Genomic DNA, 26,942 nt, shown 5'->3' on the forward strand with positions numbered 1-26,942 from the left:
ATGGAATTGGTTTTCGATTTTAACCGAATGACACTAGACCTAGCTTAGAAGAAAATATTTACTTGATTTCAAGGTTGAGCTAAGTTATGAATGATCATCCCTAATTAGGAGTCATATGACATTATGCAAATTGTTTAATTTTTATTTTTCATAATCTTTTTACTATTTTATATTTATTTTAATTATCCTCTTAAATTGTATTTTAGTCATTTAAATTTATGAACTACTAATTAATTTTTATTAATTTCATAACTTTTAATAATTTTATTAATTATAGTAATTAGGCTTCAATTATATATAGATTGCACGTTATAGGTTTCTAGATGAACTCGACCGTTTTAATATTATATTTATTAATAAATACAATTAATTATTTAAAAATACTAATTATAAATACTGTAATAAACTATAGTTTTTAATAAATAATGTATTTATTGAATATATGGCTAATTAATTAAATACTATTTATTAATGAATATTGTAATTAATTAAGTGCTGTTAGTTAATAAATACTGTAATTAGCTAAATACTTTATTTGTTAAATGACTATTAATTAGTAAAAGTACTGCAATTATTAATTTACTATTAATTAATAAATACTATTGATTAATTAATAAATTCATTATTTTTTTAATGTAATTATTAATACTATTTTTAATAAAAACTGAATTTATTAAAATACTATTAATTATTAAAAATATTGTATTTATTAAAATACTATTAGTTATTAAAAATACTATAATTATTAAAATATTGTTAGCTTTCCCCCTATTTTTATTTTCTTCATTTTATTGCTTTCCCCCATTTTTCAATATTGTTGTAATGAATCTTCCCTATTTACTGTCTCCACCTTGTTACCTCTGTCTCTGTTCCTCCCCCCCGTCTTCTTCCCTCCTTTCCTCTATTCCTCTATTAGACTACTATTCATCTATATATAAAACAAAACCAAACCCCACCCTTCTTTCACATCAATTGAATGCAATGCAAGAAACTAGGTTGGATTATTTGAGTAATAGCCACTTCGTTGTCAACCAGCATTGTGGCTTTGATCTTAAGGCAAGCACTCAAATATGAACAGTGGAAAAAAAGTAATATAATTTCATAAATTAAAGAAAATGATGAACAGCTCAGGGGGTTTTGTCTAATCGCTAAAAGTTCAGGGGTCTTTTATCACTGTCTCTATATTAAAGGGGTTATTTATAACTGACTCTATCGTATCAATCTCCTTCCTACACAATCTCTCTCTCTCGCTCGCTCGCTAAACCTGCCATATATTGGGTCCCAAGGCCGCAAGGCGTAGGTGTGATATGACAAGAAGCCGCTCTGAAATCCGATTTGACACAGTTGAAAAGATCGATCGAGTTCACTGCCCAAAGCCGAAGGATTCAAAAGGATGTTCCAAGAAGCTCTCGATTCTCAGAATTCACAACTCACATCCAACTTCGACAAAGAACTTGGGCTGCCTGCTGTGTTGAGTTGGCAGCGACGTCAAAGCCTTGTGTGAAAGAAAGCTAGTATTTGCTGCTTCCTGCTTGTAAAAGTTTGGGTTAAAATTAATGAAGGACGAAGAGGGTAAGCTTACTGTTCTCCATCGTCTCGTCACCCATGCATGATGCATACAAAATTTATGGATGAATAAGAATATAAGTACGTTGTTAAGTGCCTAGCATGTAGAGATGAAGTAACAAAACAGTTTGAATCAGCCGGTGAACTGAATCCCTTTATTTATTTATTTGTTTTTTGCAGGAATCTTAAGATCATTCAGGAAAGAAATACCAGCTCATTACACGCTTAAGATCAAGTCATTTTCTTCACTTGCAAAGTCCATGGAGAAATATGTTTCTGGAGATTTTGAGGCTGGAGGTTATAAATGGTATCATCAACATTATTCCCATCTCTCTATCTTTCTCTTGTTTTCTTTTCTGTCCGATCGAGTACGAGTATATATAGTTCAGATGCGTGTGTGCTGCACATTGTATTGTTTTTTGTTCAAGGGGACCTCACCCATGACCCATCTTCGACTCTCTAGATCTGTCTTTTAATTTATATATATCCTGTCTAAGATTGTAGCGTCAACTTCTTGTTACTATCATCTAAGTGATGATGCGAGGTTGATGATCAATTTATGGTACAAGTATCGTTAAAGTGAAGTGCCTTCAAATGATTTTATTCAACTTCCTTGGGGTCAAGTCTCCGATAATTAGTGGATTTTACGAAATGGATGAAGGGGTGGTCTGTAATCTGTATATGTGGTCCACACCATACCACATTCAATAATTATTCTGAACTGTGGATAAATTATATGGATTGTACAAAACGCCACCGTGGATAAATTATATGGCCTGTCTACATGACAAATTGTGGAAGGAACCAATCCACACTACACCACAGTCCATAACTGTTCTTAATTGTGGACATTCCATGTATCTCATATACATTTACGAATGATCTACACCAACATTTTAAAAAACAACCCGAAAACGGAACTGTTCTAGCCAAAGAATGGCCTGTTCGGACAAACAAATTAAAAAATAAAAAAATAATTAAAAATAAAAAACGATAAAAATCGTTGAACGGGTTGATGGTTTGAACGCTCGGGTCAATGGGTTGTTGACCTTTTCAACTGTTTTTGGCCAAAAACTAGGTTTGGGGTAAAACGGAACCGCTTGCCTGGACGATTCCCAGGCTGAACAGTCCAACTGTCCGGGTCAACGACGGTTCAAAAACCTTGATCTACACAGTTAATCATAAATATCCAATTTTTGCATTTTATATGATAAATATATTGAAAAATGCATCAATGAATTAATATTAACCAATAAATTTTAATTTTTTTATAAAAACAATAGTAAAATAATTAAAATTTAAAAAATATATTTTAAATATTTTAAATATAATTTTATTGATAAAGCATTAAAATTAAAAAAAAATTAAGTAAAATAATTAATATTTTATTGACAAAAATATTAAAATGTGAAACGGACAATAGGGTAGCTTTTTAGGGAAAGTGTGAAGTAGGGGGATCAAAAATCGTGTGGATGGTCCCTAACCACGAGATTTTTCTGTAGATGAGAAATTGGGGTGTGGACGGGACCTGTTCACGCTATATTGGGGTGTCTTGTCCACACCCAGCCGAACGCGACCAAATCCCGTGGACGGGACACGGGACTTACACCATTCCGAACACCACCGATGTGGTGTGGATTGGTGCTACCATAGGGTGTAGTGTGGACTAGTTCACACCCACCAATTTCTCATCCACACTACAGAAATTGGTGGGTGTGGACTGGTCCACACCACACCATGTGGCAGCACCAATCCACACCACACCACACCACATTCAACAACTATTCTGAACTGCAGATAAATTGTGTGCATTGTTCCGGCCACACCCATGATGGCGTTTTGTAGGTGTAGTGTCTACACCACACTTTTTGATTCCATGTATCTCATATACATTTTATGGGAGATCTTACACAATCAATCATAAATGTCTACTTTTTGCATTTTATATGGTAAATAAATTGAAAAAAATGCATCAATAAATATGTAGACAACAACTGTATTTTTTAAATAATTAAAAATATTATTTTAAATATTAAAAAATAAAAAAATATTATTTTATTGCTAAAAATATTAAAAAAATTAATATTTAATTAATGAAAAAAGAGTAGAGAAGGAGAATCGTCTTACATGTGCTAGATCTAACATTAAAATTTATTATTTTATTGATAAAATTTAAAAATTTAAAAATTTAAAATTTCAAAATTATTAAAAGATTAAATAAAATGAGAGTAATTAGACCAATGTAACACAAGTATGTTACACTGAAACCTTCTCACAAACTATCCACACCATAGTGTGAACCAACCATCCACGAGAAAATACTATAGACGATAAATTGGGGTGTGACCCATCCCTGTCCACACCATAGTGTGAACCAGCCAAGGGGTATTTGTGGATGGGGACCGTCCACACATAGAAGAACACCATATCTTACTGTGCACAGGACCAAAACGGTCCCATCCATGAGAAAATACTTATAAAGTTTATTTCCTTCTCAGGTAAATTACAAAAAACCCTCGGGGTCAGTGACAATTACCTTGTGAACTTTCATTTGGAACATATAGACCCCCTAAACTTTTCACTTTGCAACAAATACCCCTTGGTTGTTAAGTTAGATGATGGAATGCATTAAATTATCAAGATGCCCACTTAAACTTTCCTTTTTTTCTTGCCCTTCTCTTAAACCCTAATTGACTCAAAATACCTTTTCACTTTGTAATGAATAAGTTAGATGATGGAATGCATTAAATTATCAAAATGCCCACTTAAACTTTCCTTTTTTTCTTGCCCTTTTCTCTTAAACCATAATTGACTCAAAATACCTCCATTTTCTCCAAACCAAATCAGCTAAAATACCAAGAATCATTTCATTGACATAGAAAAACAAGTTTCTTTAAATTATTATTTCATTGCTCACATGGATGTCTCTCTTCATCTTAAATTCTTAAAATATAAAGATTATCTACTCCTTCCTCCATTTTAGTTGTATATTGAATTCAACCAAAAATATGTAAGGATCTATTAAAGCAACCAAGAGGACTTCAGTACTATATTTAGAAAACTAATCAAATCATACATAGTTCATTTAAAAGAGTAGTTTGGGGACTTGAAAAACTTTAAACAACTAAATGAGATTTTTTTTTTCAAAGTTAAGTGGCTGAACTTTAATGAAGGGGTATTCGTCGCAGAGTAAAATTTCAGGGGGGGAGGTCTTTGTCACAGATGAAAGTTCATGAGGGTAATTGTCACTGACCTCTTAATAGAGGGGGTCTTTGTTGCAAATGAAAATTCAGAGGTAATTGTCACTGAACCTGTAGTATAGCTGTATAGGGGGTCTTTGTAATTTACCATTCTTTCTTTCTTTCTTTCTTTCTTTCTTTCTTTCTTTCTTTCTTGTTCATTTTTCTTCCGGAGTTTGTTGATGGCCTCCCTGGGAGTTCACCCCGGTACTGAAATTGCCAGGGTGTTAGGCAACTGAGAAAAGATGGGCCTAGGCCTACTAGACTGATGACCATCTGTTTCCACTAAGGTGGAGAGCTCATACATGCCTTGTTTTGTTTGCCTCCCTACTTGCATAAATATAATATATGTTACAAAACCAGAAGCTGTCTAAATTATTCTAGTACATATAATATTATAAACCATTTGAGATGGAGACTTATTTTAGGGGTTTGTCTAGGGTTCTGTTTGGATACTGTAGAGAACATTGATGTGGGCCCCACAGCTGTGGTCCCACTTTGTTCGTAGGGTAGAATGTATCTAGTCACAGCTGTGGTTTATTTATGATTATGTTATTCTAGTTGTTATTTACTTTTCAGTTTTATATTGTTGTGTTATGATGTAAACACCAAGGGCAGATGTGTCCTTTCATGTAACTAGCATAACATATAAATATTAAATTAAAGTGGCGGCGGCAAAATATTGAGATTCTGTTCTTCTCCTCAAAACTGTGTTCTACTGCTCTCTCACCACTCTTTCTCCTTATTCTTCACTTTCTCTTCTCTTCGAACTTGAAGTTTCTTAGTGATCAAGACTGATAGCAGTCTTGAACATCTACATGGTATCAGAGCTAAGTTAGGGTTTCTCATGTGAGTCTAATACCAGTCGACCACATGAGAATCTCCTAGGACTGGGAGCTGAAAAGGAGGAGTTCGCAGACTGATTCTTGGAGATCGCCAGAAGTGCTAGCAGTTGTTGGAAACTTGTTAGGGTTGCAGAGTGTTGGTGGTCAGGAAGGATCAGAGAAGACTAGGGTTCGGGTAACCCTAGAAGGCAGCAAACACTTTTTCCCTGTAAGTTATTTATTTTCTAAGAGAAGTTAGATCAGAGAAGATAGGTTGGACCTATCTGGAGGGGAAGGCCGAACTATCCTAGGGTTTTCTCTCTGCGATTCACTAGGGTTTTACAGCAAACCCTAGGCCGAACTGTCTCAACTGTGCTTCTCTCTTCACTAGGGTTTGAAAGTAATCTTGCGGCAAGCCCTAGTGTTTGACTGAACCTTGAGATTTATATATACAGATTCTAGGGTTTCTTATTAACCCTACTGCAAGTATATATATACAGTACTGAGTGGATTGTGCAACTGAATTGTTCACTTTAAGGACTGATTAAAACCCTAGCTCTCCCAAGCATATCAGACCTCTTTTAAGCTGTTTTTCAGAGTCCTAAGGGATTAGAGCTCTACGGACAGCTACTGTTGTGTTGGCTAGTTGGTTTTAGATCAGAATTATCCCAGTTTTGTGCACATACACTGTGAATACAGATCAGGCCCATACTGTTTTTTGATTGTGATTGATAGTCCAAGTGCTGTTTTGAGACTTGACAGAAATGGAGTTTAAAAATCAGGGAGAAGGCAGCCTTGGGAACATCAGTTATGGTAATGTTTCTGAGATGGGTGGTCAGATTACGACTGTAAAGTTTGATGGATCAAACTATTTGGAATGGGCCCAATCAACCATGATGGCTATTGGTGGAAGAGGTAAATTAGGGTACCTCTTGGGAGATATTAAGGAACCTCCCAAGGGAGACTTGACATATACCAAGTGGATTCAAGAAAACTACTTGGTTATGACATGGCTGTGTAATTCTATGCAGCCTCGTATTAGCCGGAATTATTTGTGGGCAAAGACAACTAAGGAGATATGGAATGTTATGAAAGAAACTTATTCCCAACCCCTTAATGTTGTCAGAGCATATGAATTGAAATGTGAAGTGAAGAATCTTAAACAAGGAGAGAGACTGGTTTTAGTATATTTCTCTACCTTGCAGTCCCTGTGGCGTGAGATTGATCACTTAGAGACTCTTGAGTGGGAGAGTCCCAAAGATGCACAGATATATAGAAAGCAGGTTGAGACAAACCGGGTATTTGAGTTTCTGGCGGGCCTAAATTCAGAGTATGATATTGTACGGCAACAGATTTTGACTAGAGACAGTGTGACTCTCTCTCAGGCATACTCATTTGTACACAGTGAAGAGACCAGAAGGAAGGTTATGATGCAACCTCAGCCCCCCACACCAGCCTTTGTAGCGGTCACACCCAAATCAGGGGGTGATTCAAAGAAGGATAGGAGGAATGAAGACAAGAAGCCCAAACATACAAAAGAGACATGCTGGAAACTGCACCCTCACTTGGTTCCTGCGAAGTTGAGAAGCAAGAAGGGCACTGCTCATGTAGCCGTGAACACTGATTTAGCATCCTCATCTGGCACAAAAGGAACATCTTTAGAGACCTTAGTAGCAGTTCGGGCAGCCCTAATATAGTTAGAAAAGGAAGTTGGAAATTCAGCTCAACCACCGCAGTCTTCATCAATACCTGCCACATCTGCCTTCGCACATTCAGGTACTCGAGCTTCAGCCTATCATGCCTCAGCTCCAGGTATTACTGAACCTTGTTGGGTAATAGACTCAGGTGCATCTGATCACATGACTAGCCTGCCTTCACTGTTTACTACTTACCATTTGTCTTCTGATAGGGATAAAGTATCTATCGCTGATGGCTCCCTGGTTCCTATTTCTGGAAAGGGTGACATCAAGTTATCAGATACCATCTCCCTGTCATCTGTCTTGCATGTTCCTAAGCTTGATACTAACCTTCTTTCAGTCAGTAGTATTACCAAGCATATGAACTGCTCAGTAACCTTCTTTCCTGACCAATGTGTTTTCCCGGACTTGGAGACGAAGAAGGTGATTAGGACTGGCCGTGAGACGAATGGGATCTATCTGCTCGGGGAGAGGTTCCATCAGGGAGAGTCGGTTGAGAAGATGTCTTTTGTTTCTCAGAGTGTGAGTTTGGTTATGCTGTGGCATAACCGATTAGGTCATTTGTCTTTTCGGTTTTTAGAGAGTCTGTTTCCTGTTTTATTTGAGTCTATTGAGTTGTCTCAGTTACAGTGTGAAAGTTGTGAGTTTGCTAAGCATTGTAGAAAGCCTTATTTATTGAGTAATAAAAGGAGTGATAATTCTTTTGATATTGTGCATATTGACGTTTGGGGGCCTTATCATATCCCTTCCATGGGTGGATACAGATATTTCTTGTTATTTGTTGATCATCATACCTGTTTTTCTTGGGTTTATCTCATGCGTTCACGAGATGAGGTACCTTCCCTGACCCAAAATTTTCACCAAATGATCCTAACCCAGTTTGATGCCAAGATCAAAGTTCTCATATCCGATAACGCAAAGGAATACTTTGCTAAATCATTGACATCTTATCTTCTTCATCATGGGGTTATCCACCAGAGCTCTTGCCCTCATACACCTCGGCAGAACGGAGTTGCCGAATGGAAGAATAGGCACATTTTGGAAGTGGCTAGAAGTCTCATGTTTACTTCCAATGTTCCTATCCGTTTCTGGGGTGATGCTATCCTCACGGCGGTACACCTTATTAATCGGGTTCCTTCTAGGGTCCTTGATTTGAGATCTCTTTTTTCCCGTCTACACCCTCGTGAGGACTTGTTTTCTATTCCCCTTAAGACATTCGGTTGTACATGCTTTGTTCAGCTTCTCAGACCCCATCACTCCTAGTTCGAACCCAAAGCCTCCAAATGCATCTTCCTTGGTTATGCACAAACTCAAAAGGGTTATTGCTGCTATGATCCTATCTCAGGGAGGAGGTTTGTCTCCATGGATGTCACTTTCTTTGAGGGGACACCCTATTATCCTCGGGTTTCCCCTCAGGGGGAGAGCAGTGAAAGTGGGGGTTTGAGTCCTTGTCTTTAGGGGGAGAGCAGTGAGAGTGGGGTAGTTCCTTTACCTATTCCATTGGGTGATGAGAGCTGCAATGGTGAGTGTGGTTAGAGGGATCAGGAGTTGAGGGAGAGCTGCAATGGTGAGTGTGGTAAGAGGGATCAGGAGTTGAGGGTCTATCACAGGCGGTGCTGGCAGGTTGATTCTGATCATCAGCAGTCCTGGCCATCTCCAATCTCACCTCCAGCTCCAGGTCCAGGTACTACAGTCCCAGCCATTGCACCTCCTACAAATGATCTTGACCTTCTGATTGCAGTCCTTAAAGGGAAACGACATTGTACCACATCTACAACCCACTGTATTTCCCATTTTTTATCCTATGATTGCCTATATCCTACTTACTGGTCCTACCTTAGCTCCATTTCCAATGTCCCTATTCCAAGAACAGTGCAAGAAGCCCTATCCGTCCCAGAATGGAAAGATGCAATGCAAGATGAGATGGATGCCCTGTTGAAAAACAACACCTGGGAGGTAGTTGATCTGCCCAAAGGAAAGAAACCAGTTGGATGCAGATGGGTATTTACGGTGAAGCATAATGCAGATGGATCTATTGAGAGGTATAAAGCTCGGTTAGTTGCAAGAGGGTTTACACATACTTATGGCATAGATTACTTGGAGACCTTTGCACCGGTAGCCAAGATGACCACTATTCGAGTCCTATTATCCCTTGCAGCAAGTCACACTTGGCCTTTATACCAAATGGACATGAAAAATGCATTTCTGAATGGCGATCTGCAGGAAGAAGTTTACATGCGTTTGCCTCCTGGATTCTATGATGCAGAGATAGGTAAGAAGGTCTGCCATCTCAACAAGGCTTTGTATGGTTTGAAACAGTCACCTAGGGCTTGGTTCGATAGATTCAGACTAGCCCTTGTGAAGTTTGGTTATGTACAGGCCCAGTCAGATCATACCCTATTCATCAAGAGGGTGGAGTCCTCCTTGACACTACTGATAGTATATGTTGATGATATTGTGGTCACAGGGAATGATAGCCATGAGATTGAGTCCCTTAAACAGCTCCTTCATCAAGAATTTGAGGTGAAAGACCTTGGTGTACTCCGGTATTTTTTGGGTATTGAGATTGCTAGATCCAAACAGGGGATCTTTATCTCTCAGAGGAAATATGTCCTAGACTTGTTGGTAGAAACTGGAAAGTTAGGTGTCAAGCCTGCAGATACACCAATTGAACAGAACCACAGGATTAGTGCCGAGAGTGGGGAGCTTCTTGAAGACAAAGTTATGTTCTAGCAATTGGTAGGAAAACTCCTATTATCTCCGTCTCACTCGGCTAGATATTACTTATGCTGTTAGTGTTGTCAGCCAATACATGCATTCTCCTAGAACCACACATCTTCTTGCACCAGAAAGAATCTTAGCCTACTTGAAGAGATGCCTGGGTAGGGGTATACTGTTCAAGAACAACAACCACATGAAGGTGGAGGTCTATACAGATGCTGATTGGGCTGGGAGTGTTGATGACAGAAGGTCTACCTCAGGATATTGTGCCATTGTGGGAGGAAACCTTGTTTTCTGGAGAAGTAAGAAACAAAGTGTTGTCTACTTGTTTCCTGAAGCAGAATACAGGTCCATGGCCAACGGAGTAGCTGAAATCCTATGGCTAAGATCTCTACTTGAGGAGTTGGGCATTGAGTATGAGAAGCCCTTGATGCTGTATTGTGATAATCAAGCAGCCATTAATATAGCACATAATCCAGTGCAGCATGACAGAACCAAATACATTGAAGTTGACCGGCATTTTGTACGAGAGAGGGTCTCATCTCAAGAAGTATGTCTCCCTTACATCACATCTAGTATGCAACTAGCGGACATCCTCACTAAAGCCGTATCAAGAAAGAAGCTAGAAGCAGATCTATCCAAGTTGGGAATGATAAACATCTACTCCCAACTTGAGGGGGAGTGTAGAGAACATTGATGTGGGCCCCACAGCTGTGGTCCTACTCTGTCCGTAGGGTAGAATGTATCTAGTCACAGCTGTGGTCGATTTATGATTCTGCTATTCTAGTTGTTATTTATGATGTAAACACGAAGGGCAGATGTGTCCTTTCATGTAACTAGCATAACATATAAATATTAAATTAAAGTGGCGGCGGCAGAATATTGAGATTCTGTTCTTCTCCTCAAAACTGTGTTCTACTGCTCTCTCACCACTCTTTCTCCTTCTTCTTCACTTTCTCTTCTCTTCGAACCTGAAGTTTCTTAGTGATCAGGACTGATAGCGGTCTTGAACATCTACAGATACCACATTAAAATTTTAGTTTAGCAGTTAAGCCACAAGCGTGATGAGAATGATTCATTATCTCTGTTACTCCATGTTTTGTTAGACATTGTTAATGGATTCATCATAGAGAATGAACTAGTGCTACAACATGCAATTCAAAACAATGAAGCCATTCAACATCAAGGGATAGAAAATGGACAGAAAAGACACTAGGTAAAAAGCAGGCGTACAAAGAATTGCTTTTTATTGGGTCTTTTAAAAAGAGGACTAAGTTCTTCTTTGATTGTTTTTGAGGCTGTAAATTCAGGAACTGAGTTGAAGAATTTCAACTGCATTGGACCTAGGTCCTAGTTAACTAGAGACCCTTCAAAATTTATCATCAGATTCTTAACCCAGGCCTGTCCAACATTATTCTTCTTTCTTTAATTTGCTTCAAAAGGACGAAAATGTTTGGAGTATCAACTATTAATTCTCCAAAGTTTTCCAACAAAAATTTCAGCTTATGGTTTATTAAATCCAAATGGATTGTGATGGTTGCAGGAAACTGGTTTTATACCCAAATGGGAACAAGAATAGAAATGGAAACGACCACATCTCTCTCTACTTGGCAATATCAGAGGCAAATTCTCTCCCTCCTGGTTGGAAGGTTAATGTCTTACTCAGGTTGTTTATCTTTGACCAGTTACAGGACAGATACTTGACTTTACAAGGTAGTCTCTTCCAAGCAAAAGCCATGTACAGTGCTTGCTTTCATGTGCCATAAAATGCAGTTGATGCTTATTTTATGATATCCAAACTCATGATGTTACTTTTTCATATATTGCCATCATAATCCATTTTTATTATTGTTAATTTTCTTTTCCCTTGCTAAGCTTGCATAGCCAAATAATTCTTGTGCCCTTTCAAATTGAAGTTTTAGACAGTCTGAGAAGCACTTAAAGCATTAAGTGAAATGATGTCAATAGGTTCTAGGCACTACTAGTCAAGGAATGGTGTTATATGCTAGCTATGGGATATGAATAATTGGGCAGTTTTCTTGGATAACCAATTGATCAAGTCCAACTGCTTGGTTTGTCTTTACCTTAGTCATGCTTAATAATCCGGCAGTGTAAGACAAGTTCACACTGGTGACTCCCAGTCCAATGCAATTGTGGACTTTGGTCCAATCCAATCAAGTCAAATGCAAGTCCGTTCCAAATGGATCAGGTCCAATCCAATCCAATGAATATTTTGGACCGGTCCAATTCAATGTATGGACCGTTCATTCTGTTCAAATTTGTTTTAATTTAGATTAATTCTAATCCAAACCTGGTCCATTGACACCTATATTCTTATCTTCTATCAATGGACCAGATATTGGCTCAATCCAACCCAATCCAATATAAATTCATTGCGGATGGACCAGGACCAATCCAATCCAATAAATACTTTGGACCATTAAATCTGGACTGGTCCAATCCAATATGTCTTATTAGTCCGTCCAATCCATCCAAATTGATTTTGGTTTGGATGGGGTTCAATCCAAAACCGGTCCATTGACACCCCTGGGAACAACTTTATATTGGAGGTTCATCCTGACATACATGGAGTGATATCTTCTATGGCATTTTATTTTTATTTAGGATCTTGGATGATGGTGAATGAAAAAAAATGCAGAAGTTATGTTTTATGTTTTCAATGGATTCTTGTGATTCCTTTATCCTTGAATTCCCAAATTTTCTGCATTTCTCTTGTTAATATTTCATATACTTTGCTATTTTATGCTCACAGTCAGCATTAACTGTTTGTAGATGGTAATGGGATGGCAAACCGATTTCATTCAATGATGACTGAGTGGGGTTTTGCTCGATTTATCTGCCTTGATGTTTTCAATGACCCTGCTAATGGATACCTAATTGATGACACTTGCTATTTTGGAGCTGAAATCTATGTCAGTAGGGAGAGCAATGCAGGAAAAGGGGAGTGTTTTTCAATGATGGGCCCACTGGCTTTTAACCATGTTTGGAGGATAGAGAAGTTTCCTGAGTTAGTTGAGGAAATTTGTAACTCAGAAGTGTTTACTATGGGTGGTCATAAATGGTAAATGGGTTTTATGTTTCCCTAGTTTTGCAGTTAACTATAGCACTTAAAATTGGTATTACTCCATCAATCTTCTTCCGGGGTTGTGATTTCAGGAAAATGACATTCTATCCAAAAGGTTCAAAAGAGGGAAAAGGCAACTATCTTTCTTTGTATTTGGTATTGGCCGATTTGTCAACCCTTCTTCCAGGAAGAAAAGTGTATGTTGAGTTCACCATGCGAGTAAAGGACCAAATCCATGGCAAACACATGGAATGTAAAGGTAATTTGGTGATATAGGCTTTGTTGGTATACATATCTACCTCATTAATTAGTAGCTCTTGAAATGGTGGCTCTTTAAGACATATTAACAGGATCAAAGGCAATGGAAACTACTTCCAGCTTCATTTCCACCTACACCTAGCCTGAAACTGAATCTGGGTTTTCAATAAGATCCTAGGTTTGTGTTTGGATGCATGTAAAATGGAGGAAAACTGATTGATTTCTTTGGAAAACAACTCAGAGTGGTTGAGAAATGCAGTGTTGCCATTTTCCTAAATTAGCACTCAGCTTTTGAAAAATGTTCACAGCCATTTATATGCAACCAAAGGGGAGCTAGAGCAATTCTTACCCATATGTGGTATTCATTCCTAAAAATTGTAGCTTGCAATCATATTAAAGATTTGATTATGTTCTCATCTGTGCAACATGTGTGAAATTGAAAAGTTGAAAGTTTCTAATTGTAGGTAATCAATGGTTTGGTGAAGGGAGCATGTCTTGGGGCTGGGCCAAATTCATACAACTCAGTAATCTGATGGACGGATCAAAGGGCTTCCTGGTGGATGATCTCTGCGCCATTGAAGCACAACTGGATTCCCTTGGAGTAGCAAATAAATTGTTTGAGAAGTAAAATGGGATTCTTCCTCGCTTTCTTTTGGTGACAAATCTCACTTAATCAGAACTCTTTTTTGGTTATCTTTGCTGAAGAGTGAAGTCTTCATTTGGAGTATGAAATTTGTACAGTGGCAAGTAGTCTTTTGTTTTTGACGCCTTAATGGGACAAGTAAAATATGTACAAGACTATGGGGAGTTCCTATCAGTAAAAAGGTTTTAATCATTAAAGTGCATAGGTCTCTGCATATTTTGCTTTGCACTAGGGTGATCATTTCTAGCCTGGCCTGCAAATTTCCGGACTCAGGCCAAGGTTGTTTTCAAGCCCGGCCCAGAATATGTGTGTTCTTTGTATTATTTTATATCTATTATAATATGACAATATATGACAAATATTATATTATCTCATATAATAAGGGATAATTACTTATATATACCTGAGGTTTCTTAACTGTTCAAAACCTACTTGTACCTTTTTGATCTTTCAAACATTCAGTCTAATAGATAGAATTTAAAAGGACCAAAATGTCTCTTAACTGTTCATTAAATTTTCAAAACATGACGTTCTTTCCTTTCTCTTCTTTTCTTACTTCCTCTCTTTCTTCTTTTTCCCTTCCCCTCTTTTCCACCATTGCAAACTATATATAATGGACATTTCTCTTCCTTTCTCTCTCTCTCTCTCTCTCTCTCTCTCTCTCTTCTCTGTTCTTCAAACACCAGTTAATTATGTTGTATCTCCCCATTTTCTTTTCACCTGCAAACAGTCAAACCAGTAGGGAACAGAAGAGGAAGGGAGAGAGAGAGAGAGAGAGTGGCACAAAAAGTAAATTAAAGGGGAACAGAGAAGAAGATGAAGATTAAAATGAAATTATAAAAAAAAAAGTTGACGAGTTGACGGACACATGAAACAGCCATAAACATTTTCTTAACAGATGGCCTATTTTGTATTAGAAGGTCATCTTTTATATATATATATATATATATATATATATATATATATATATAGGTTTTGAAATTATAAGGCATATATAAGTAGTTTTATGGGTATATATAAGTAATTATCTCTTAAAATAATATAATCAAAGTTATAGGCCAGCACATGGGCTGAGCTTTATTTTTAATTTTATTACTATTTTATTCCAATTTTATTGTAATTTTTCAATTTTTGTTTATCTTGTTAATTTATTTTAACTTTTCATTTATCATGTTAATTCCATCTTACAAGGCCTATATAAATAGGTTTTGAAACCAATGAGACATATATAAGTAGTTTTGTGGGTATATACAAGTAATTATCCCTTAATACAATATATTCAAAGCAGAGCTTGGGCTATATCCCTTAAGATAGAGGCATTAAGTATATGTTTGGTATAGCTTTCATTTACTCACTAAATGTTTGTATTTGATTTGTTTGCAAACCCGAGAAAAGTAATAATGAAACCGTTTATTAACAACTAAGCGCCATTAGACACCACATCAACATAACAATGAATAAATGCCTAACCATTAGGGGAAGCGTTAAAATGAAGCTTCCCTCAATGGTAGGCATGCACATAAATCAATGCCAACTTTTGCGAGTCTTTATGTGTACAGATCAACATGATTGGCCTAAATGTTGAAGTGGCACCTATGTGGCAATGTTTATTGAAAAAACACCTATGGTTCCAAACATCGCTTAAATCTGGTCTGGGTTCAACCCATAATCACCCCTATTTCTTTCTTTTATAATGTAGGGCATTTCCTTCTAATTCTCCGTTTTTTATTTTCCTTATTCTTTTTGTATGACTATGGGCATTTGCTTTAACTTCACGACTTCACATCTTATATATATATATACTCTTTTCAGGCTACAGTCTCCAGACACATGACAATCTCATTTTTCTGGAATTCTAAACATGTAGCATATTCTGAGAAGTTGTTAAAACCCACAACCCACTACTACCATTCAGACAAATGGCCTTCTCATTTTTTGAAAAACTAGACATGAGACAATTTCTGAGAAGTTCCTGCTAAAACCCACAACCCATTATCAGGCTACAGCCATCCACCATTTAGACATGTGGCATACTCATTTTTCTAGAAAGATAGACACATGACATTTTCTGAGAAGCTGTTGCTAAAGCTCACAACCCACTACCACCATTCAAGCACGTGGCATCCTATTAATTCAAGAAATATGATTCAAAAAGTGGGTAGTTTTGCTCCTAAATATTCTCAATAGACAAATATTTATTAGCTTAACACATGTTTATCTATAATCTATTAAATACAAATGGTGGAACCCATTAAAAGATTACCATAAACCCACATTTGTTTTTAAATGATTTTTTTTTCAAAAAGAAAATACTTTATTAATTAAAAACTTGATTTAACTTTTAAAAATAAATAACTCAAAATAGATTTACTAGATAAATAGTAAATACAGAAATACCAAATAAAGTGAGTTATTGTTTACTAATAAGATCTCATTTAATATCTTAAATCAAATTAAAAAAACATAAATTAATAGTGGGTTTCAAATAAAATAGGTCAGAATAGATTATCAATTACAAAAATACAAGACCCATATTAATTTTTTTTTTTAATTTAATTTTTGATAACTAAATAATAAACTTCAAACTAAATTATACACACGTTTAGTTACCCCGTACTTAACACCGGAGTCATAAGAAAAAAAACACACAACAACAACTTCACGACTTTACATACACATCACAGATCGTTTTTTAGCACAGCGTGAAGTCACAGGATGGGGTGCGTTGAACAAATCAAATCATACACTAGGATGATGGCTCAAATGGTATACAAAAAATAAATCTATGAAGGAGCACCAAGATAAGAGGCAAGTCGTAATACATCATTAAATACTCCACCAGCTGTAACTTGGGCTCCAGCCCCCGGCCCACGGACAATCAGTGGCTGTTGCTTGTATCTTGATGTTGTGAAAGCAATGATGTTATCAGATCCGGAAAGCTGTGCAAATGGGTGATCATTTTTGTATCTCCTTAACTCTACAAGCCCAGTTTTATTAACCGCATCCACCACGCCAACATATCTCAGCACCTTAAATATAAAAAAAAATCATCAGATGCAAGAAAAAACCCCACGTGTACAACACACAAACACTTCAATGGAAGCAATATATAAAGCACAAAGTTCATAATGTTGTTTGACAAAGCGTGCCAGGAGCTACACTCCTTTAATCCTAGCTAACCCACCAAGAAAACTACTGCAATTAGATTAGGAGATCATCACCAGAGAAAAGTATTGATTGCTCTAATGGACATAGGATCCTTTGATGGCTTCACTATAATAGCATATAAGAGATGCTAGCAGATACTCACTTCGCCTGCAGCCTCGGCATCCTGTCGATTCTTTGCCATGTCTTGGTCGAATTGAGGAAGCTGCTGCATGAATTCTTCAGCTGTAGCACTAGCCTGCAGCAATATAGTAAGAGAAGATAGCATCATTGATAAGCCAATGAGCTCCAAGGTTCACTATTGCTCGGTTATTTCATTCTTACTCTTAATGGTTCAGGCACAAGACTTTGGACAGGGATATTATCAAGCTCGAGCTTTAGACCACATTCTCTAGCAAGGATTATGACCTGCAATGAGAATAGATGTAGTAAGAACTCCAAACAAATTGGGAATCTTCCATAAGCTACATGCTTTCTGGGCCGCACATAATTTCCTGTAAAACATGTCTAATACAGAGATTCCCCTACTCAATGGATGGCCTAGATTAGCCAGGACATGGCGTACTCTTATTCTATGTTCCTAGTAACATGTGTTGTTTGGGGGAACACATCTTTTCCCATTTTCCTCCAACTTAAGTTTTTTTTTTTTTAATGAATACTTTTCCTCCAACTTAAGTTACACTAACTGAAGAGGCAGATGGTGAAACGAAGGCAGAGCAAGAAGACCCTTTTTTAGTAAATACAGACATAACCACCTTTCTTGCAACATCAGTCCCAGATAAATCATCTCTTGGATCTGGCTCAGTATAATCAGCTTCTTTTGCTTCTCCCACCACCTCGCTAAAAGCTCGTGTTCCTATAAAGTTGCTGAAAATATAACTCAAAGTCCCACTGCAAGAGAATAATACCACAAAACATAAATCAGGTAAAAAAACTAAACACTTGGAGTAACAGATTGGGGTCATACAAGATGAATTTTTAGTGCAAATTTCATATCTAACACCTTGTCCAGCCAACCATGGCATTGTAATGTCTAGGTTGCATAGTTGAAGACTAGAACTGCAAGTCTTTTGTGTTCTTTGTTGAAACTGAACTGATATTCAGACATAAAATAGGTTGCAGGGCAGCTAACCTGAAGATGCCTTCAATGCGCAAAATCTTGTCACCAGTTTCAAGGAGTCCCTGTAATGTGCTGATGATTGGGAGACCAGCTCCAACAGTTGCTTCATAGAAATAATGGGTATAAGATTGCCTCTGAAGTGCTCTCAATTTCAAATACTGGATTTGCGGAATGATAATGTCATAATATATGTAACAATAAGAAAGAGTGAAACTTCAGAAGAGTAGTTTTCTACCATCTTAATGAGTGAGAAGTTTTTATCTTCTCTTAAACAAAAAAGAATTGTAAGATTTAACTAAGCAACACTACCTGTCACGGCCATGTGAACCAGAAACAATGACATACTTTAGAACATCAAAGGAATAAAAGAATGCTGAAGCAGATACCAATCAAAAAACATGGCAGGACAATCAAATCTCTAGCATTTTTGGAGAAACAGAGAGCTCTGAGAAGTGAATATTTTACATTTAAAAGTTAACACAAAATTATCTAACAATAATAAAAATACAAATTAAGAAAAATAATACAAATTTATTAGTTTTAAAATTTGTTTGCATTAATTTAAATCCCATTAGGAAGTTGGTAAAATTAAACGTCAATAAAATTATGGTTGGGGTGGGCTTAGACTGACTAACCTATTGGGAATGTTATAAGTATCCTTTTCCTTCAATTTTGCTTAACAAAGCCCCTAAATCACATGGGTCCCAACTAGTATAGACCTAATTAAGGATATGTACGCCTCTGGGAGAGAACATCATATTTTACATTTACGATGGATCTTTGCCAAGGTTCAACACTTGGCCTTTATTTAGTTGTACTGGTCATAAATGAATTGACTAAACATATTCAGGAGGAGGTTCCATGGTGCATGTTATTTGTTAATGATATTGTTTTATTGAAGCAACTAATGAAGGATTAAATGCACAATTAAGATTGTGGACAAATACCTCAAAAACAAGATGCTTCAAAATAAGTAGATGAAAACTCTTACTCATTTATCAAAAAAAAAAAAAAATAATAATAATAATAATAATTAGATTAAAACAAAATATGTGCTATGCAAATTTAATAATAATAATAATAATAATAATAAGGGTATACTTATGATTGGAGACCAAGAGATAACTCAATGTGACCTTTTCCAATACCTTGGTTTGATAATTTATAATAAGGAAGAGATTGAGGAGGATGTCACCCATAGAATTAGAGCAAGATGAGCAAAATGGAAGGGTGCGTCTAGAGTCCTTTTTTTTATAATTGAATGGAAATTTCATTAATCAAGAGGATAAAACTTTTAGGCCCCGTTCACTTTTCGGGAAGTTACTTACCCATGTTCTTTTATTTCCCAGGTAAATAAGACAATGACCGTTTTAGCCACAAAAAGCCATTATTAAAAGGGGCAATTTTGTCCTATCTAAGTGTTGGCAACTTTCCTCCCAAGTGGGAAAGTTAGTTACCCACCTAGGAGATGGGTACCACTTACCTAGGGAAGTGATACCCAGGGAAAATAATTTTTTCATGGGCCCCACATAAATCTGAGAAAAGAACATGGGTACCTTAGTCAATAAGAACCAAAATCCCATTGACCAACTTTCCCCCTCTCAAAATCCAAAAAACGAACAGACCCTTACAAGCATCCTTAGGAGAGAAACGAGATGCAACCTCTCCTTTAATAGTGATTACAGGTGCATCCATATGATAGGTAAATACCACTTAGGTTAAAAGGAAATTTTATAAAATAGCTACAAGGCCAGCAATGATGTATGGAGCAGAGTGTTAGGCAGTCGAGAAACAACATGTCCAAAAAATGAGTGTGGCATAAATGTGTATGCTAAGATGGATGAGTGGAAAAGGTAGAAAGGACAGGTCAGAAATGAAGTCATTCAAAGGAACCTAGGAGTAGCTCTAATAGGTGATAAAATGAAGAAAGTAGACTAAGATGGTTGGGTCACATGTATAGAAGACCATCAACAACACATAAAAATAAGCAACCTATTATAAGTTGAAGGACTAGAAGGGCTAGGGGTAGACCAAAAAGGACATGGGTCGAAGTAGTAAGAAATGATTTAAGTGTTTGCGATTTAAAAATGGATATGGCATTAAACATAATGAAATGGCGAAACAGGATTCATGTAGCCAACCCCATATAAGGCTTGGATGATGATGAATTCTCTTTTTCTCTCTCTATTTTTCCAAGAATCCATTGCAGCAATCAACAGCCATAAGTTCATCAAAAGACATTCATACAACATTCTATAAAGACTAGAACTAATCTAGATGAGTTTTTGATGTAGTACAAGGTAGTCCTATAAATTTCAGATCTGGTAGTGGGCTGTCCTTTGGGATGAACAATAGGGATGGAGAAGCAAGTAGACAGCTTGCTGTCCAAAGAAAGAGCAAGAAATTAGAAAAGAGAGAGTTCTTGTAGTTAATTGATAAAAAAACATTCTTGCTGTTAGGGTAAACAACAAAGAGAAAGATAACTTAGAAGAAGAAATAGGTGAGAGGTGGGGGTAAGAAAAAGATTCTTGGACGACCAGAGTTCACTAAACCAAATTTTATTTCACCAAATCAACTCTTCTTAAATTGCAATTACATTGACTCACTTATAAATTCATATATGAACTTGGATGTTCCTTTACAAACTCCAGTTGGACTAAGAAATTGGTCCAAATCAACTTCTAATTCCTTTAAAACTATGACAAATCCATAGGTAACTCATAGGTACACTCAAATAAGGACTCCAACTAGGGATAATCATTTCTAGTCCAGACCGGCCTGCACTATCCCATGATCACCTCCAACTCTAATTTCCTAAAAGAACTCTTATAAAACTTTTGTAATCCTACTAAAAGTAGGCACAAGAAATTACTACAATTATAAATAGCTATTATAGGAATTTTTATAAATAATATGTATGAAAGTTTCCACAAATAGTAAGTTCAAAATAACAACAAATTTCTAGAAAAAGTAAAACCAGATTCTTAACAAACCTACAACTAGAAAATAAATTTTAAGAACTCAAACAATAGCAATATTCTAGCACCCAAAAATTCTGAAATTGGTGTAGAAATGGAAAATTCGATTTGTTAATCCATAGGGATGCAAACGGATTGGATCGGATCTGAATCAGGGTATATCCAAATCCGATTCGACATTGTTCATGCTGGATCTGATCTGATTGGGTCTGATAGGCCTCGATCTGAATTCAAATTCTATCAGTAAGTTGGATCTTCGGATCAAATCCGACCCAACTTGTTTTCTTTGAAAATTAATAAATTATTAAAAGAAAATAAAATATACCAATTTAAATAAAGAAAAAACAAAAAATGCAAGTATTTTTTAGTTATTTTCTTCATATATATACATGTTTTTTATAAAAAATGAATAATATAACAAATTTATAAAAATACAATATAAATAATATATTTATAAAAAAATAAACAACATATATATATGTATTATATATTTATATAAATAAATATCCATGTGTTTTTTCCGAATTCGACCAAATAGGATAGGATCAGATCATGATCCGATCCATTTGCACCCCTATTAATCCATGTGTTTTTTCCTTGCTTCAGTATGAACCTGAATTTTTTGTTTTCCATTCTACCAACTTTTGTCTTTTGTGCCAAACCATCTCTGATCAACCCATACTTGCCCCCCCCCCCCCCCCAATAGATCCTCACAGCCTTTCATCCCACTTAAAATCATCAAAAAATTCCACCTAGAACCGTAGATTCCATAGTTTTCAAGTTTTTGTCAACCCCAAAATTTTAATCCTTTTGTGCAATATGTACTCCAAACCTTAAAATTTGAACCCTACACCTATATTCCCCAAGTCAAAACGTCAATAATTGTGAGGTAAAACTGCAATTGTTGTAGTTAAACCCTGAGACCCTTCCTAACCTAGCCAATCCCTATTTATAGTCCTAAAATCACCTCTAAACCTGTACTAACCCTCCTAGACTCATCCTTGGTTCATGTTGATCCTACATCAGCTGTTATCAGAGCCATTATTCCTATATCAAATGATTATCTCCCTTTCAGAGTGTTTGATTACACATCTGAAAGGCCCACTTCTATCTGAAATTTTGCTTCAGTTAATAAGTGATTGGGTCACCAATTATCACTTATTAGTGATGTAAATAAGTGTTTCCCTTAATCTTTTAACATTTTAAAGCTTTCATAATGACAAGAAATACCACTCATGTCCATGTTTAAATAGAAGACTGCAATAGCCATTATGGTCAACAATTCCAACATGATAGTTTAGTCAGACTTTAGAAACAGGTTGTTCATATATAAAAATAAGTTCTGATCCCAGTAAGGTCTAACTAGACTTTAGAAGTATCAGATTCAGACTTTGAATTGTCACCCTAGATTCTTTAACTAAACACTTATTTGTTACAAATTTCTAAATTCAAGTTGATGCCAGCATGCAAAACCTGACAACCTATCCACAAAAGATCGTGGCCATTTTGTTGAAAAGAAAAATTATTTCCATTAAACATATTCTTCCAAAAAAAAGAAAAAAAGCATATGATGTATCACATTTAAATTGTTAAGGAGAACAATGGTAGATTAAAAAACAAACTTATGAAATAATGAATTTACAATTGAAAGATGTTAATGAATAAAACAAACCTGCATACTTTTTCAAGAAGCATCAAGGGTAGAAAAGATGACAAGTGATAAATATAACAGCACTAGTTTAGAAATCATAAATTACCTGATCAAGTGGTCCTGAATTAGCTTTTTTATTTGGGGTGATTATATGAATTCCTTTACACAACCACTCGTAGTAACGACTTGCAACACTAGAATCTTCTGTACAGTCAACCAGCACAGTATTTGGAATAAAATGGTTCCCATGTACATGTTGAACAAATTTCTCCAAGTTGGCCACTTCTCCCTTCTCTTTTTTAAGTTCTCTCCATCTAGGCAAGTCAATTCCCCTGCAGAAAACCATAGTAGAAATGCTTCATGAACCTAACAACAAAAATTCTTGGACCATGACAGTGAAGTACCAGTATGTGCATGCCAATTAAAAAACAAGGATCAAAAGCAGCATATGCATGGATGAAAGTTATTGAGAATGATAGTTAGGACTTTACCCTTGATTAACTTCTTTACAAATATATATACATGCATGCCCCAATTAATCTTAAGGGCTTCTAGTTTAAACAAGAGAGTAGCCAAAAGATTATGCTCATAATTCAACAAAGATCTATGCCATTGTTTTGAATGACAACTAACAAGGATGAAAAATGGTAGTAATAGTTATAGTTTGTTTGAAACAACTTTAGGTCTTTCACTTGTCCCTCAGTTTCTCATGCTTTGTTTGTAAAGACTGATTTATGTCACTTGGGAGCACCCTTTTATGCTGTAACTTATGTACATTATTCTTTATTTATTTTCTTGTAAAGTCACAGCTGTCCTTTACAGTTGTCCTTTCCATATTTGTGTTATTTTATTCTTTATTGTAAGATAAGGACACAGCTGTCCTTTCCATATTTGTGTACACTACTCTTCTATATAAGAAAATCCTTCTGGGCGTGTAGATCATCAAACACACCCTTTCATATTCTCTGTGCAGTTTGGACTGTCTCTGTCATGGTATCAGAGCGGGATTGATCCTAGATCTGCTGAAGCTTTCTCTTGGGTGCTGTCTACTTCAAATGAAGTGCATTAGAAGTCATATCTTCTCTGTAATCTCTGAGATTGATTTGGTGATTCTCTAAGGACGGTTTTGATCAGTCTTCTTTTGGGCTGTTTTCCAGTAAAGGATGAGTACCAGGTTGGTGTTTGCTTCAGTTCTCTCTCCTGCTTTATTGAATAGCCTTGAAACCCTAGATCTGGTGTCACCCAGATCTACTCTTGCTTCTCATATCATTGCTTTGTAGTTTGGTTCCTTGCTGGTAAGTTTTTTTGACTTCATCTTCTTGGAGTCGACCCCATATTTTCCTTTTCTAGACTGTCAATATTTCAGCAACTTCTGGGTGGCTTTTACTCAATAAAATCTGCTCTCACTTAGTTATATCAGATCTGTAGTGTTTGATCTGAGACTTACTCTATCAGTTTTACTTGCTAGAACTTCAGTTCTTGTTGTTTTTCTTACTGGAATGGCTTCACACAAGAGAGATTTATTGTCAATCAAATTCGATGGAAGTAACTATGCCCTCTGAAAGTTTCACTTCCAATTTTATGTTGAAGGCCAAGGACTTTGGGGCTATGTGGATGGTTCAGTTGCCAAACCTGATGAATCTGATAATAAAGGGCTGAAGCAGTGAAGATAGATGATCCAAGATTAGCTTCATGGATTCTTGGTTCGATAGAAGCTCACATAGCTATTCCAATGAGGAGTTTCAAGACTGCAAAGGAGATGTTTGAGTACATGGAAAAGGTCTACCAATGGTCTAACTTATCTAGACAATATCAAATTGAAACAGAAATCTTCTCCTACACCCAAGGGGAGAAGAAGATTCAAGAGTACTTTGCTGGTTTCATTAATCTATGGACTGAATAAGAATTGATACACATGGGGGACTTTTTGTCAGCTTGTTGTATCAAGACAATGAAGGAACATTTTGACAGAAGGAAGGTTATGCATTTACGGCCTGAATATGAAGTGATTAGATCAAATATCCTGAATAGAGAGACACTACCCCAAATCTGTATGCTATATTGGGAGAACTCCTCAGGGAAGAAACAAGATTGGTTACTCAATCCACCATCAATGGGAAGCATGAATCTGGAACTGAAACTATCTTCTTTGCAAACAAACCAAAGCAAAAGAAGGATCTCTCTAAGGTACAGTGTTACGAGTGTAAGGAATATGATCATGTTGTAAATTATCAAAAAAAAAAAAAATGATCATGTTGTCTCTCATTGCCGAAAGAAGAACACTTGTACCTATTGCAAGCAACATGGACATATAACATCTGAATGCCCCACTAGGCCATCCAAGGGAAATTCCTCAGGATACAAGAAAAATCAGTATAGAGCTTATCAGACTACTATGGATGCTTTAGATGGTGGTACAGATTCTTCTTCTCCTGCACCAACATCAGTCAGAGGTGAGTCTTCTGGAGGTATAACTGAGGAAAAGATGCAACAGCTGGTGTCTTCAGCCATTTCTTCTACATTCTCTGCTATTGGATTGTCTGGTGAGTCTTCCCTTTAATGTTCTTATCCTAGTCATCTTTGGGTAATTGACTCTGATGCCTCTAATCATATGACGGGGGCATATTCTGGTCAGTATTTTAAACCTAAAGCCTTGAATAAGCATATCATTACAGCTAATGATGAGAAACTTGAGATGCTTAGCTATAATGATTTGACCTTACATACCTCTTCTTCTACTCAGTTTCACCTTCCTAAAACTCTTCTTGTTCCCAAACTTACTACTAATTTAATTTCTGTTGGACAATTAGTAGAAGATGGTAATATTGTTTCCTCTTGTGATGAATGTTTGATCCAGGACCAACGAACTAAGACGATGAAGGGGAAGGGGCGTAGGCTAGGACAGCTATTCGCTTTGGAGTTCAAGAAATCACAGTCTCCGCCAACTTTGTCATGTTTACTTTCTACTACACCTAGTACTGAACTTGTTTGCAGAAATAATGAGTGGCACCTTTGGCATAGATGTCTTGGCCACCCTTATGTTAAGAAACTTGAATCTTTGTTTCGTTCTGGTTGTTTATCATCTACTGCTACTTCTTTTGCTCATATTAATAAATCTTGCATTTCATGTGGTTTGAGTAAAGGGCATGTCTTACCCTTTCCATCTACTTCTGAACACTCTTCAGTTCCCTTTAAATTGATTCACAGCGATGTTTGGTCATCTCCCATACCCTCAAGGTTGGGGTACCGATACTTTGTTATATTTGTGGATGATTTCACACAATATACATGGATATATTTTTTAAGACAAAAGTCAGAAGTTTTCCCTACCTTTAAATTGTTTCAGGCTCTTGTTAAAAACCAGTTTGATGCTACGATTGGTGTTTTCCGATCAGATTCAGGGGGAATACCTTGATGGAGATTTTCAGACATTTGAGGGAACTAGGAATTCAATCATAGAGATCTTGTCCTAGGACCCCACAACAAAGTGGGGTGGCAGAGCGGAAGAATGGACACATATTGAGTGTGGAGAACCTTGTTGCAAGACTCCCATGCACCCACTTCCTTTTGGGTGGAGGTGGCCAGCACTGTTGTATACCTCATTAATCTTCTTTCCTCTTCTATTCTTCATGATGTTTCTCCCTTCCAATGCTTATTTCATCAGCCTCCAAACTTTTCTTTGCTTCATGTTTTTGGTTGTGCTTGCTTTGTTCATCTTCCCCCCATGAACGCACAAAGCTCACACCTCAGTCAGCTCTGTGAGCCTTCATGGGTTATAGTTTGGATTGTAAGGGGTTTCTTTGTTATGACCCTAAGTAAGGAGGATCTGAATTTCCAGATATGTTGTATTCCTTGAGAATATTTCCTTCTTTGCCCCCATTGTTAAGTTGCTTGCTCCTTCTATGTCTGTTTTGCACTCCCTCTTTCGTGGGGTCTCTTCACCAGTATGTAAGGAAGTGAATGGCCACTTCAGCACTTGCTCCCTTGCCCTCTTC

The 26,942-nt window shown here is 36.6% G+C and overlaps 2 protein-coding genes across 3 annotated transcripts in view; one reads left to right on the plus strand and one right to left on the minus strand.

Moving 5' to 3' along the window:
* Positions 1–27: 27 nt before the first annotated feature.
* On the plus strand, positions 28–14,181 carry LOC104603258 (uncharacterized). Its single transcript, XM_010267251.3, has 6 exons — positions 28–1,572; positions 1,747–1,873; positions 11,591–11,760; positions 12,841–13,129; positions 13,225–13,391; positions 13,855–14,181. The coding sequence occupies exons 1-6, from the start codon at positions 1,557–1,559 to the stop codon at positions 14,016–14,018; spliced, it is 933 nt and encodes a 310-aa protein (XP_010265553.1). The 5' UTR covers positions 28–1,556; the 3' UTR covers positions 14,019–14,181.
* A 2,484-nt stretch (positions 14,182–16,665) lies between these two features.
* The window catches only part of LOC104603257 (bifunctional aspartokinase/homoserine dehydrogenase 2, chloroplastic-like), a 32,880-nt gene continuing 22,603 nt past the window's right edge, over positions 16,666–26,942 (minus strand). For both annotated transcript variants that reach the window (XM_010267249.3, XM_010267250.3), the window contains exons 13-18: positions 23,054–23,279; positions 18,331–18,476; positions 17,954–18,089; positions 17,523–17,606; positions 17,344–17,436; positions 16,666–17,062 (exon numbers count right to left, since the gene is read on the minus strand). In XM_010267249.3, the coding sequence (XP_010265551.1) occupies positions 16,817–17,062; positions 17,344–17,436; positions 17,523–17,606; positions 17,954–18,089; positions 18,331–18,476; positions 23,054–23,279 (931 nt within the window). In that variant the 3' untranslated portion in view covers positions 16,666–16,816. The remainder of the gene's footprint in view (positions 17,063–17,343; positions 17,437–17,522; positions 17,607–17,953; positions 18,090–18,330; positions 18,477–23,053; positions 23,280–26,942) is intronic.

The sequence above is a fragment of the Nelumbo nucifera genome, chromosome 2, assembly GCF_055504915.1.
Source record: "Nelumbo nucifera cultivar China Antique chromosome 2, China Antique-T2T, whole genome shotgun sequence".
Classification (NCBI taxonomy): domain Eukaryota; kingdom Viridiplantae; phylum Streptophyta; class Magnoliopsida; order Proteales; family Nelumbonaceae; genus Nelumbo; species Nelumbo nucifera.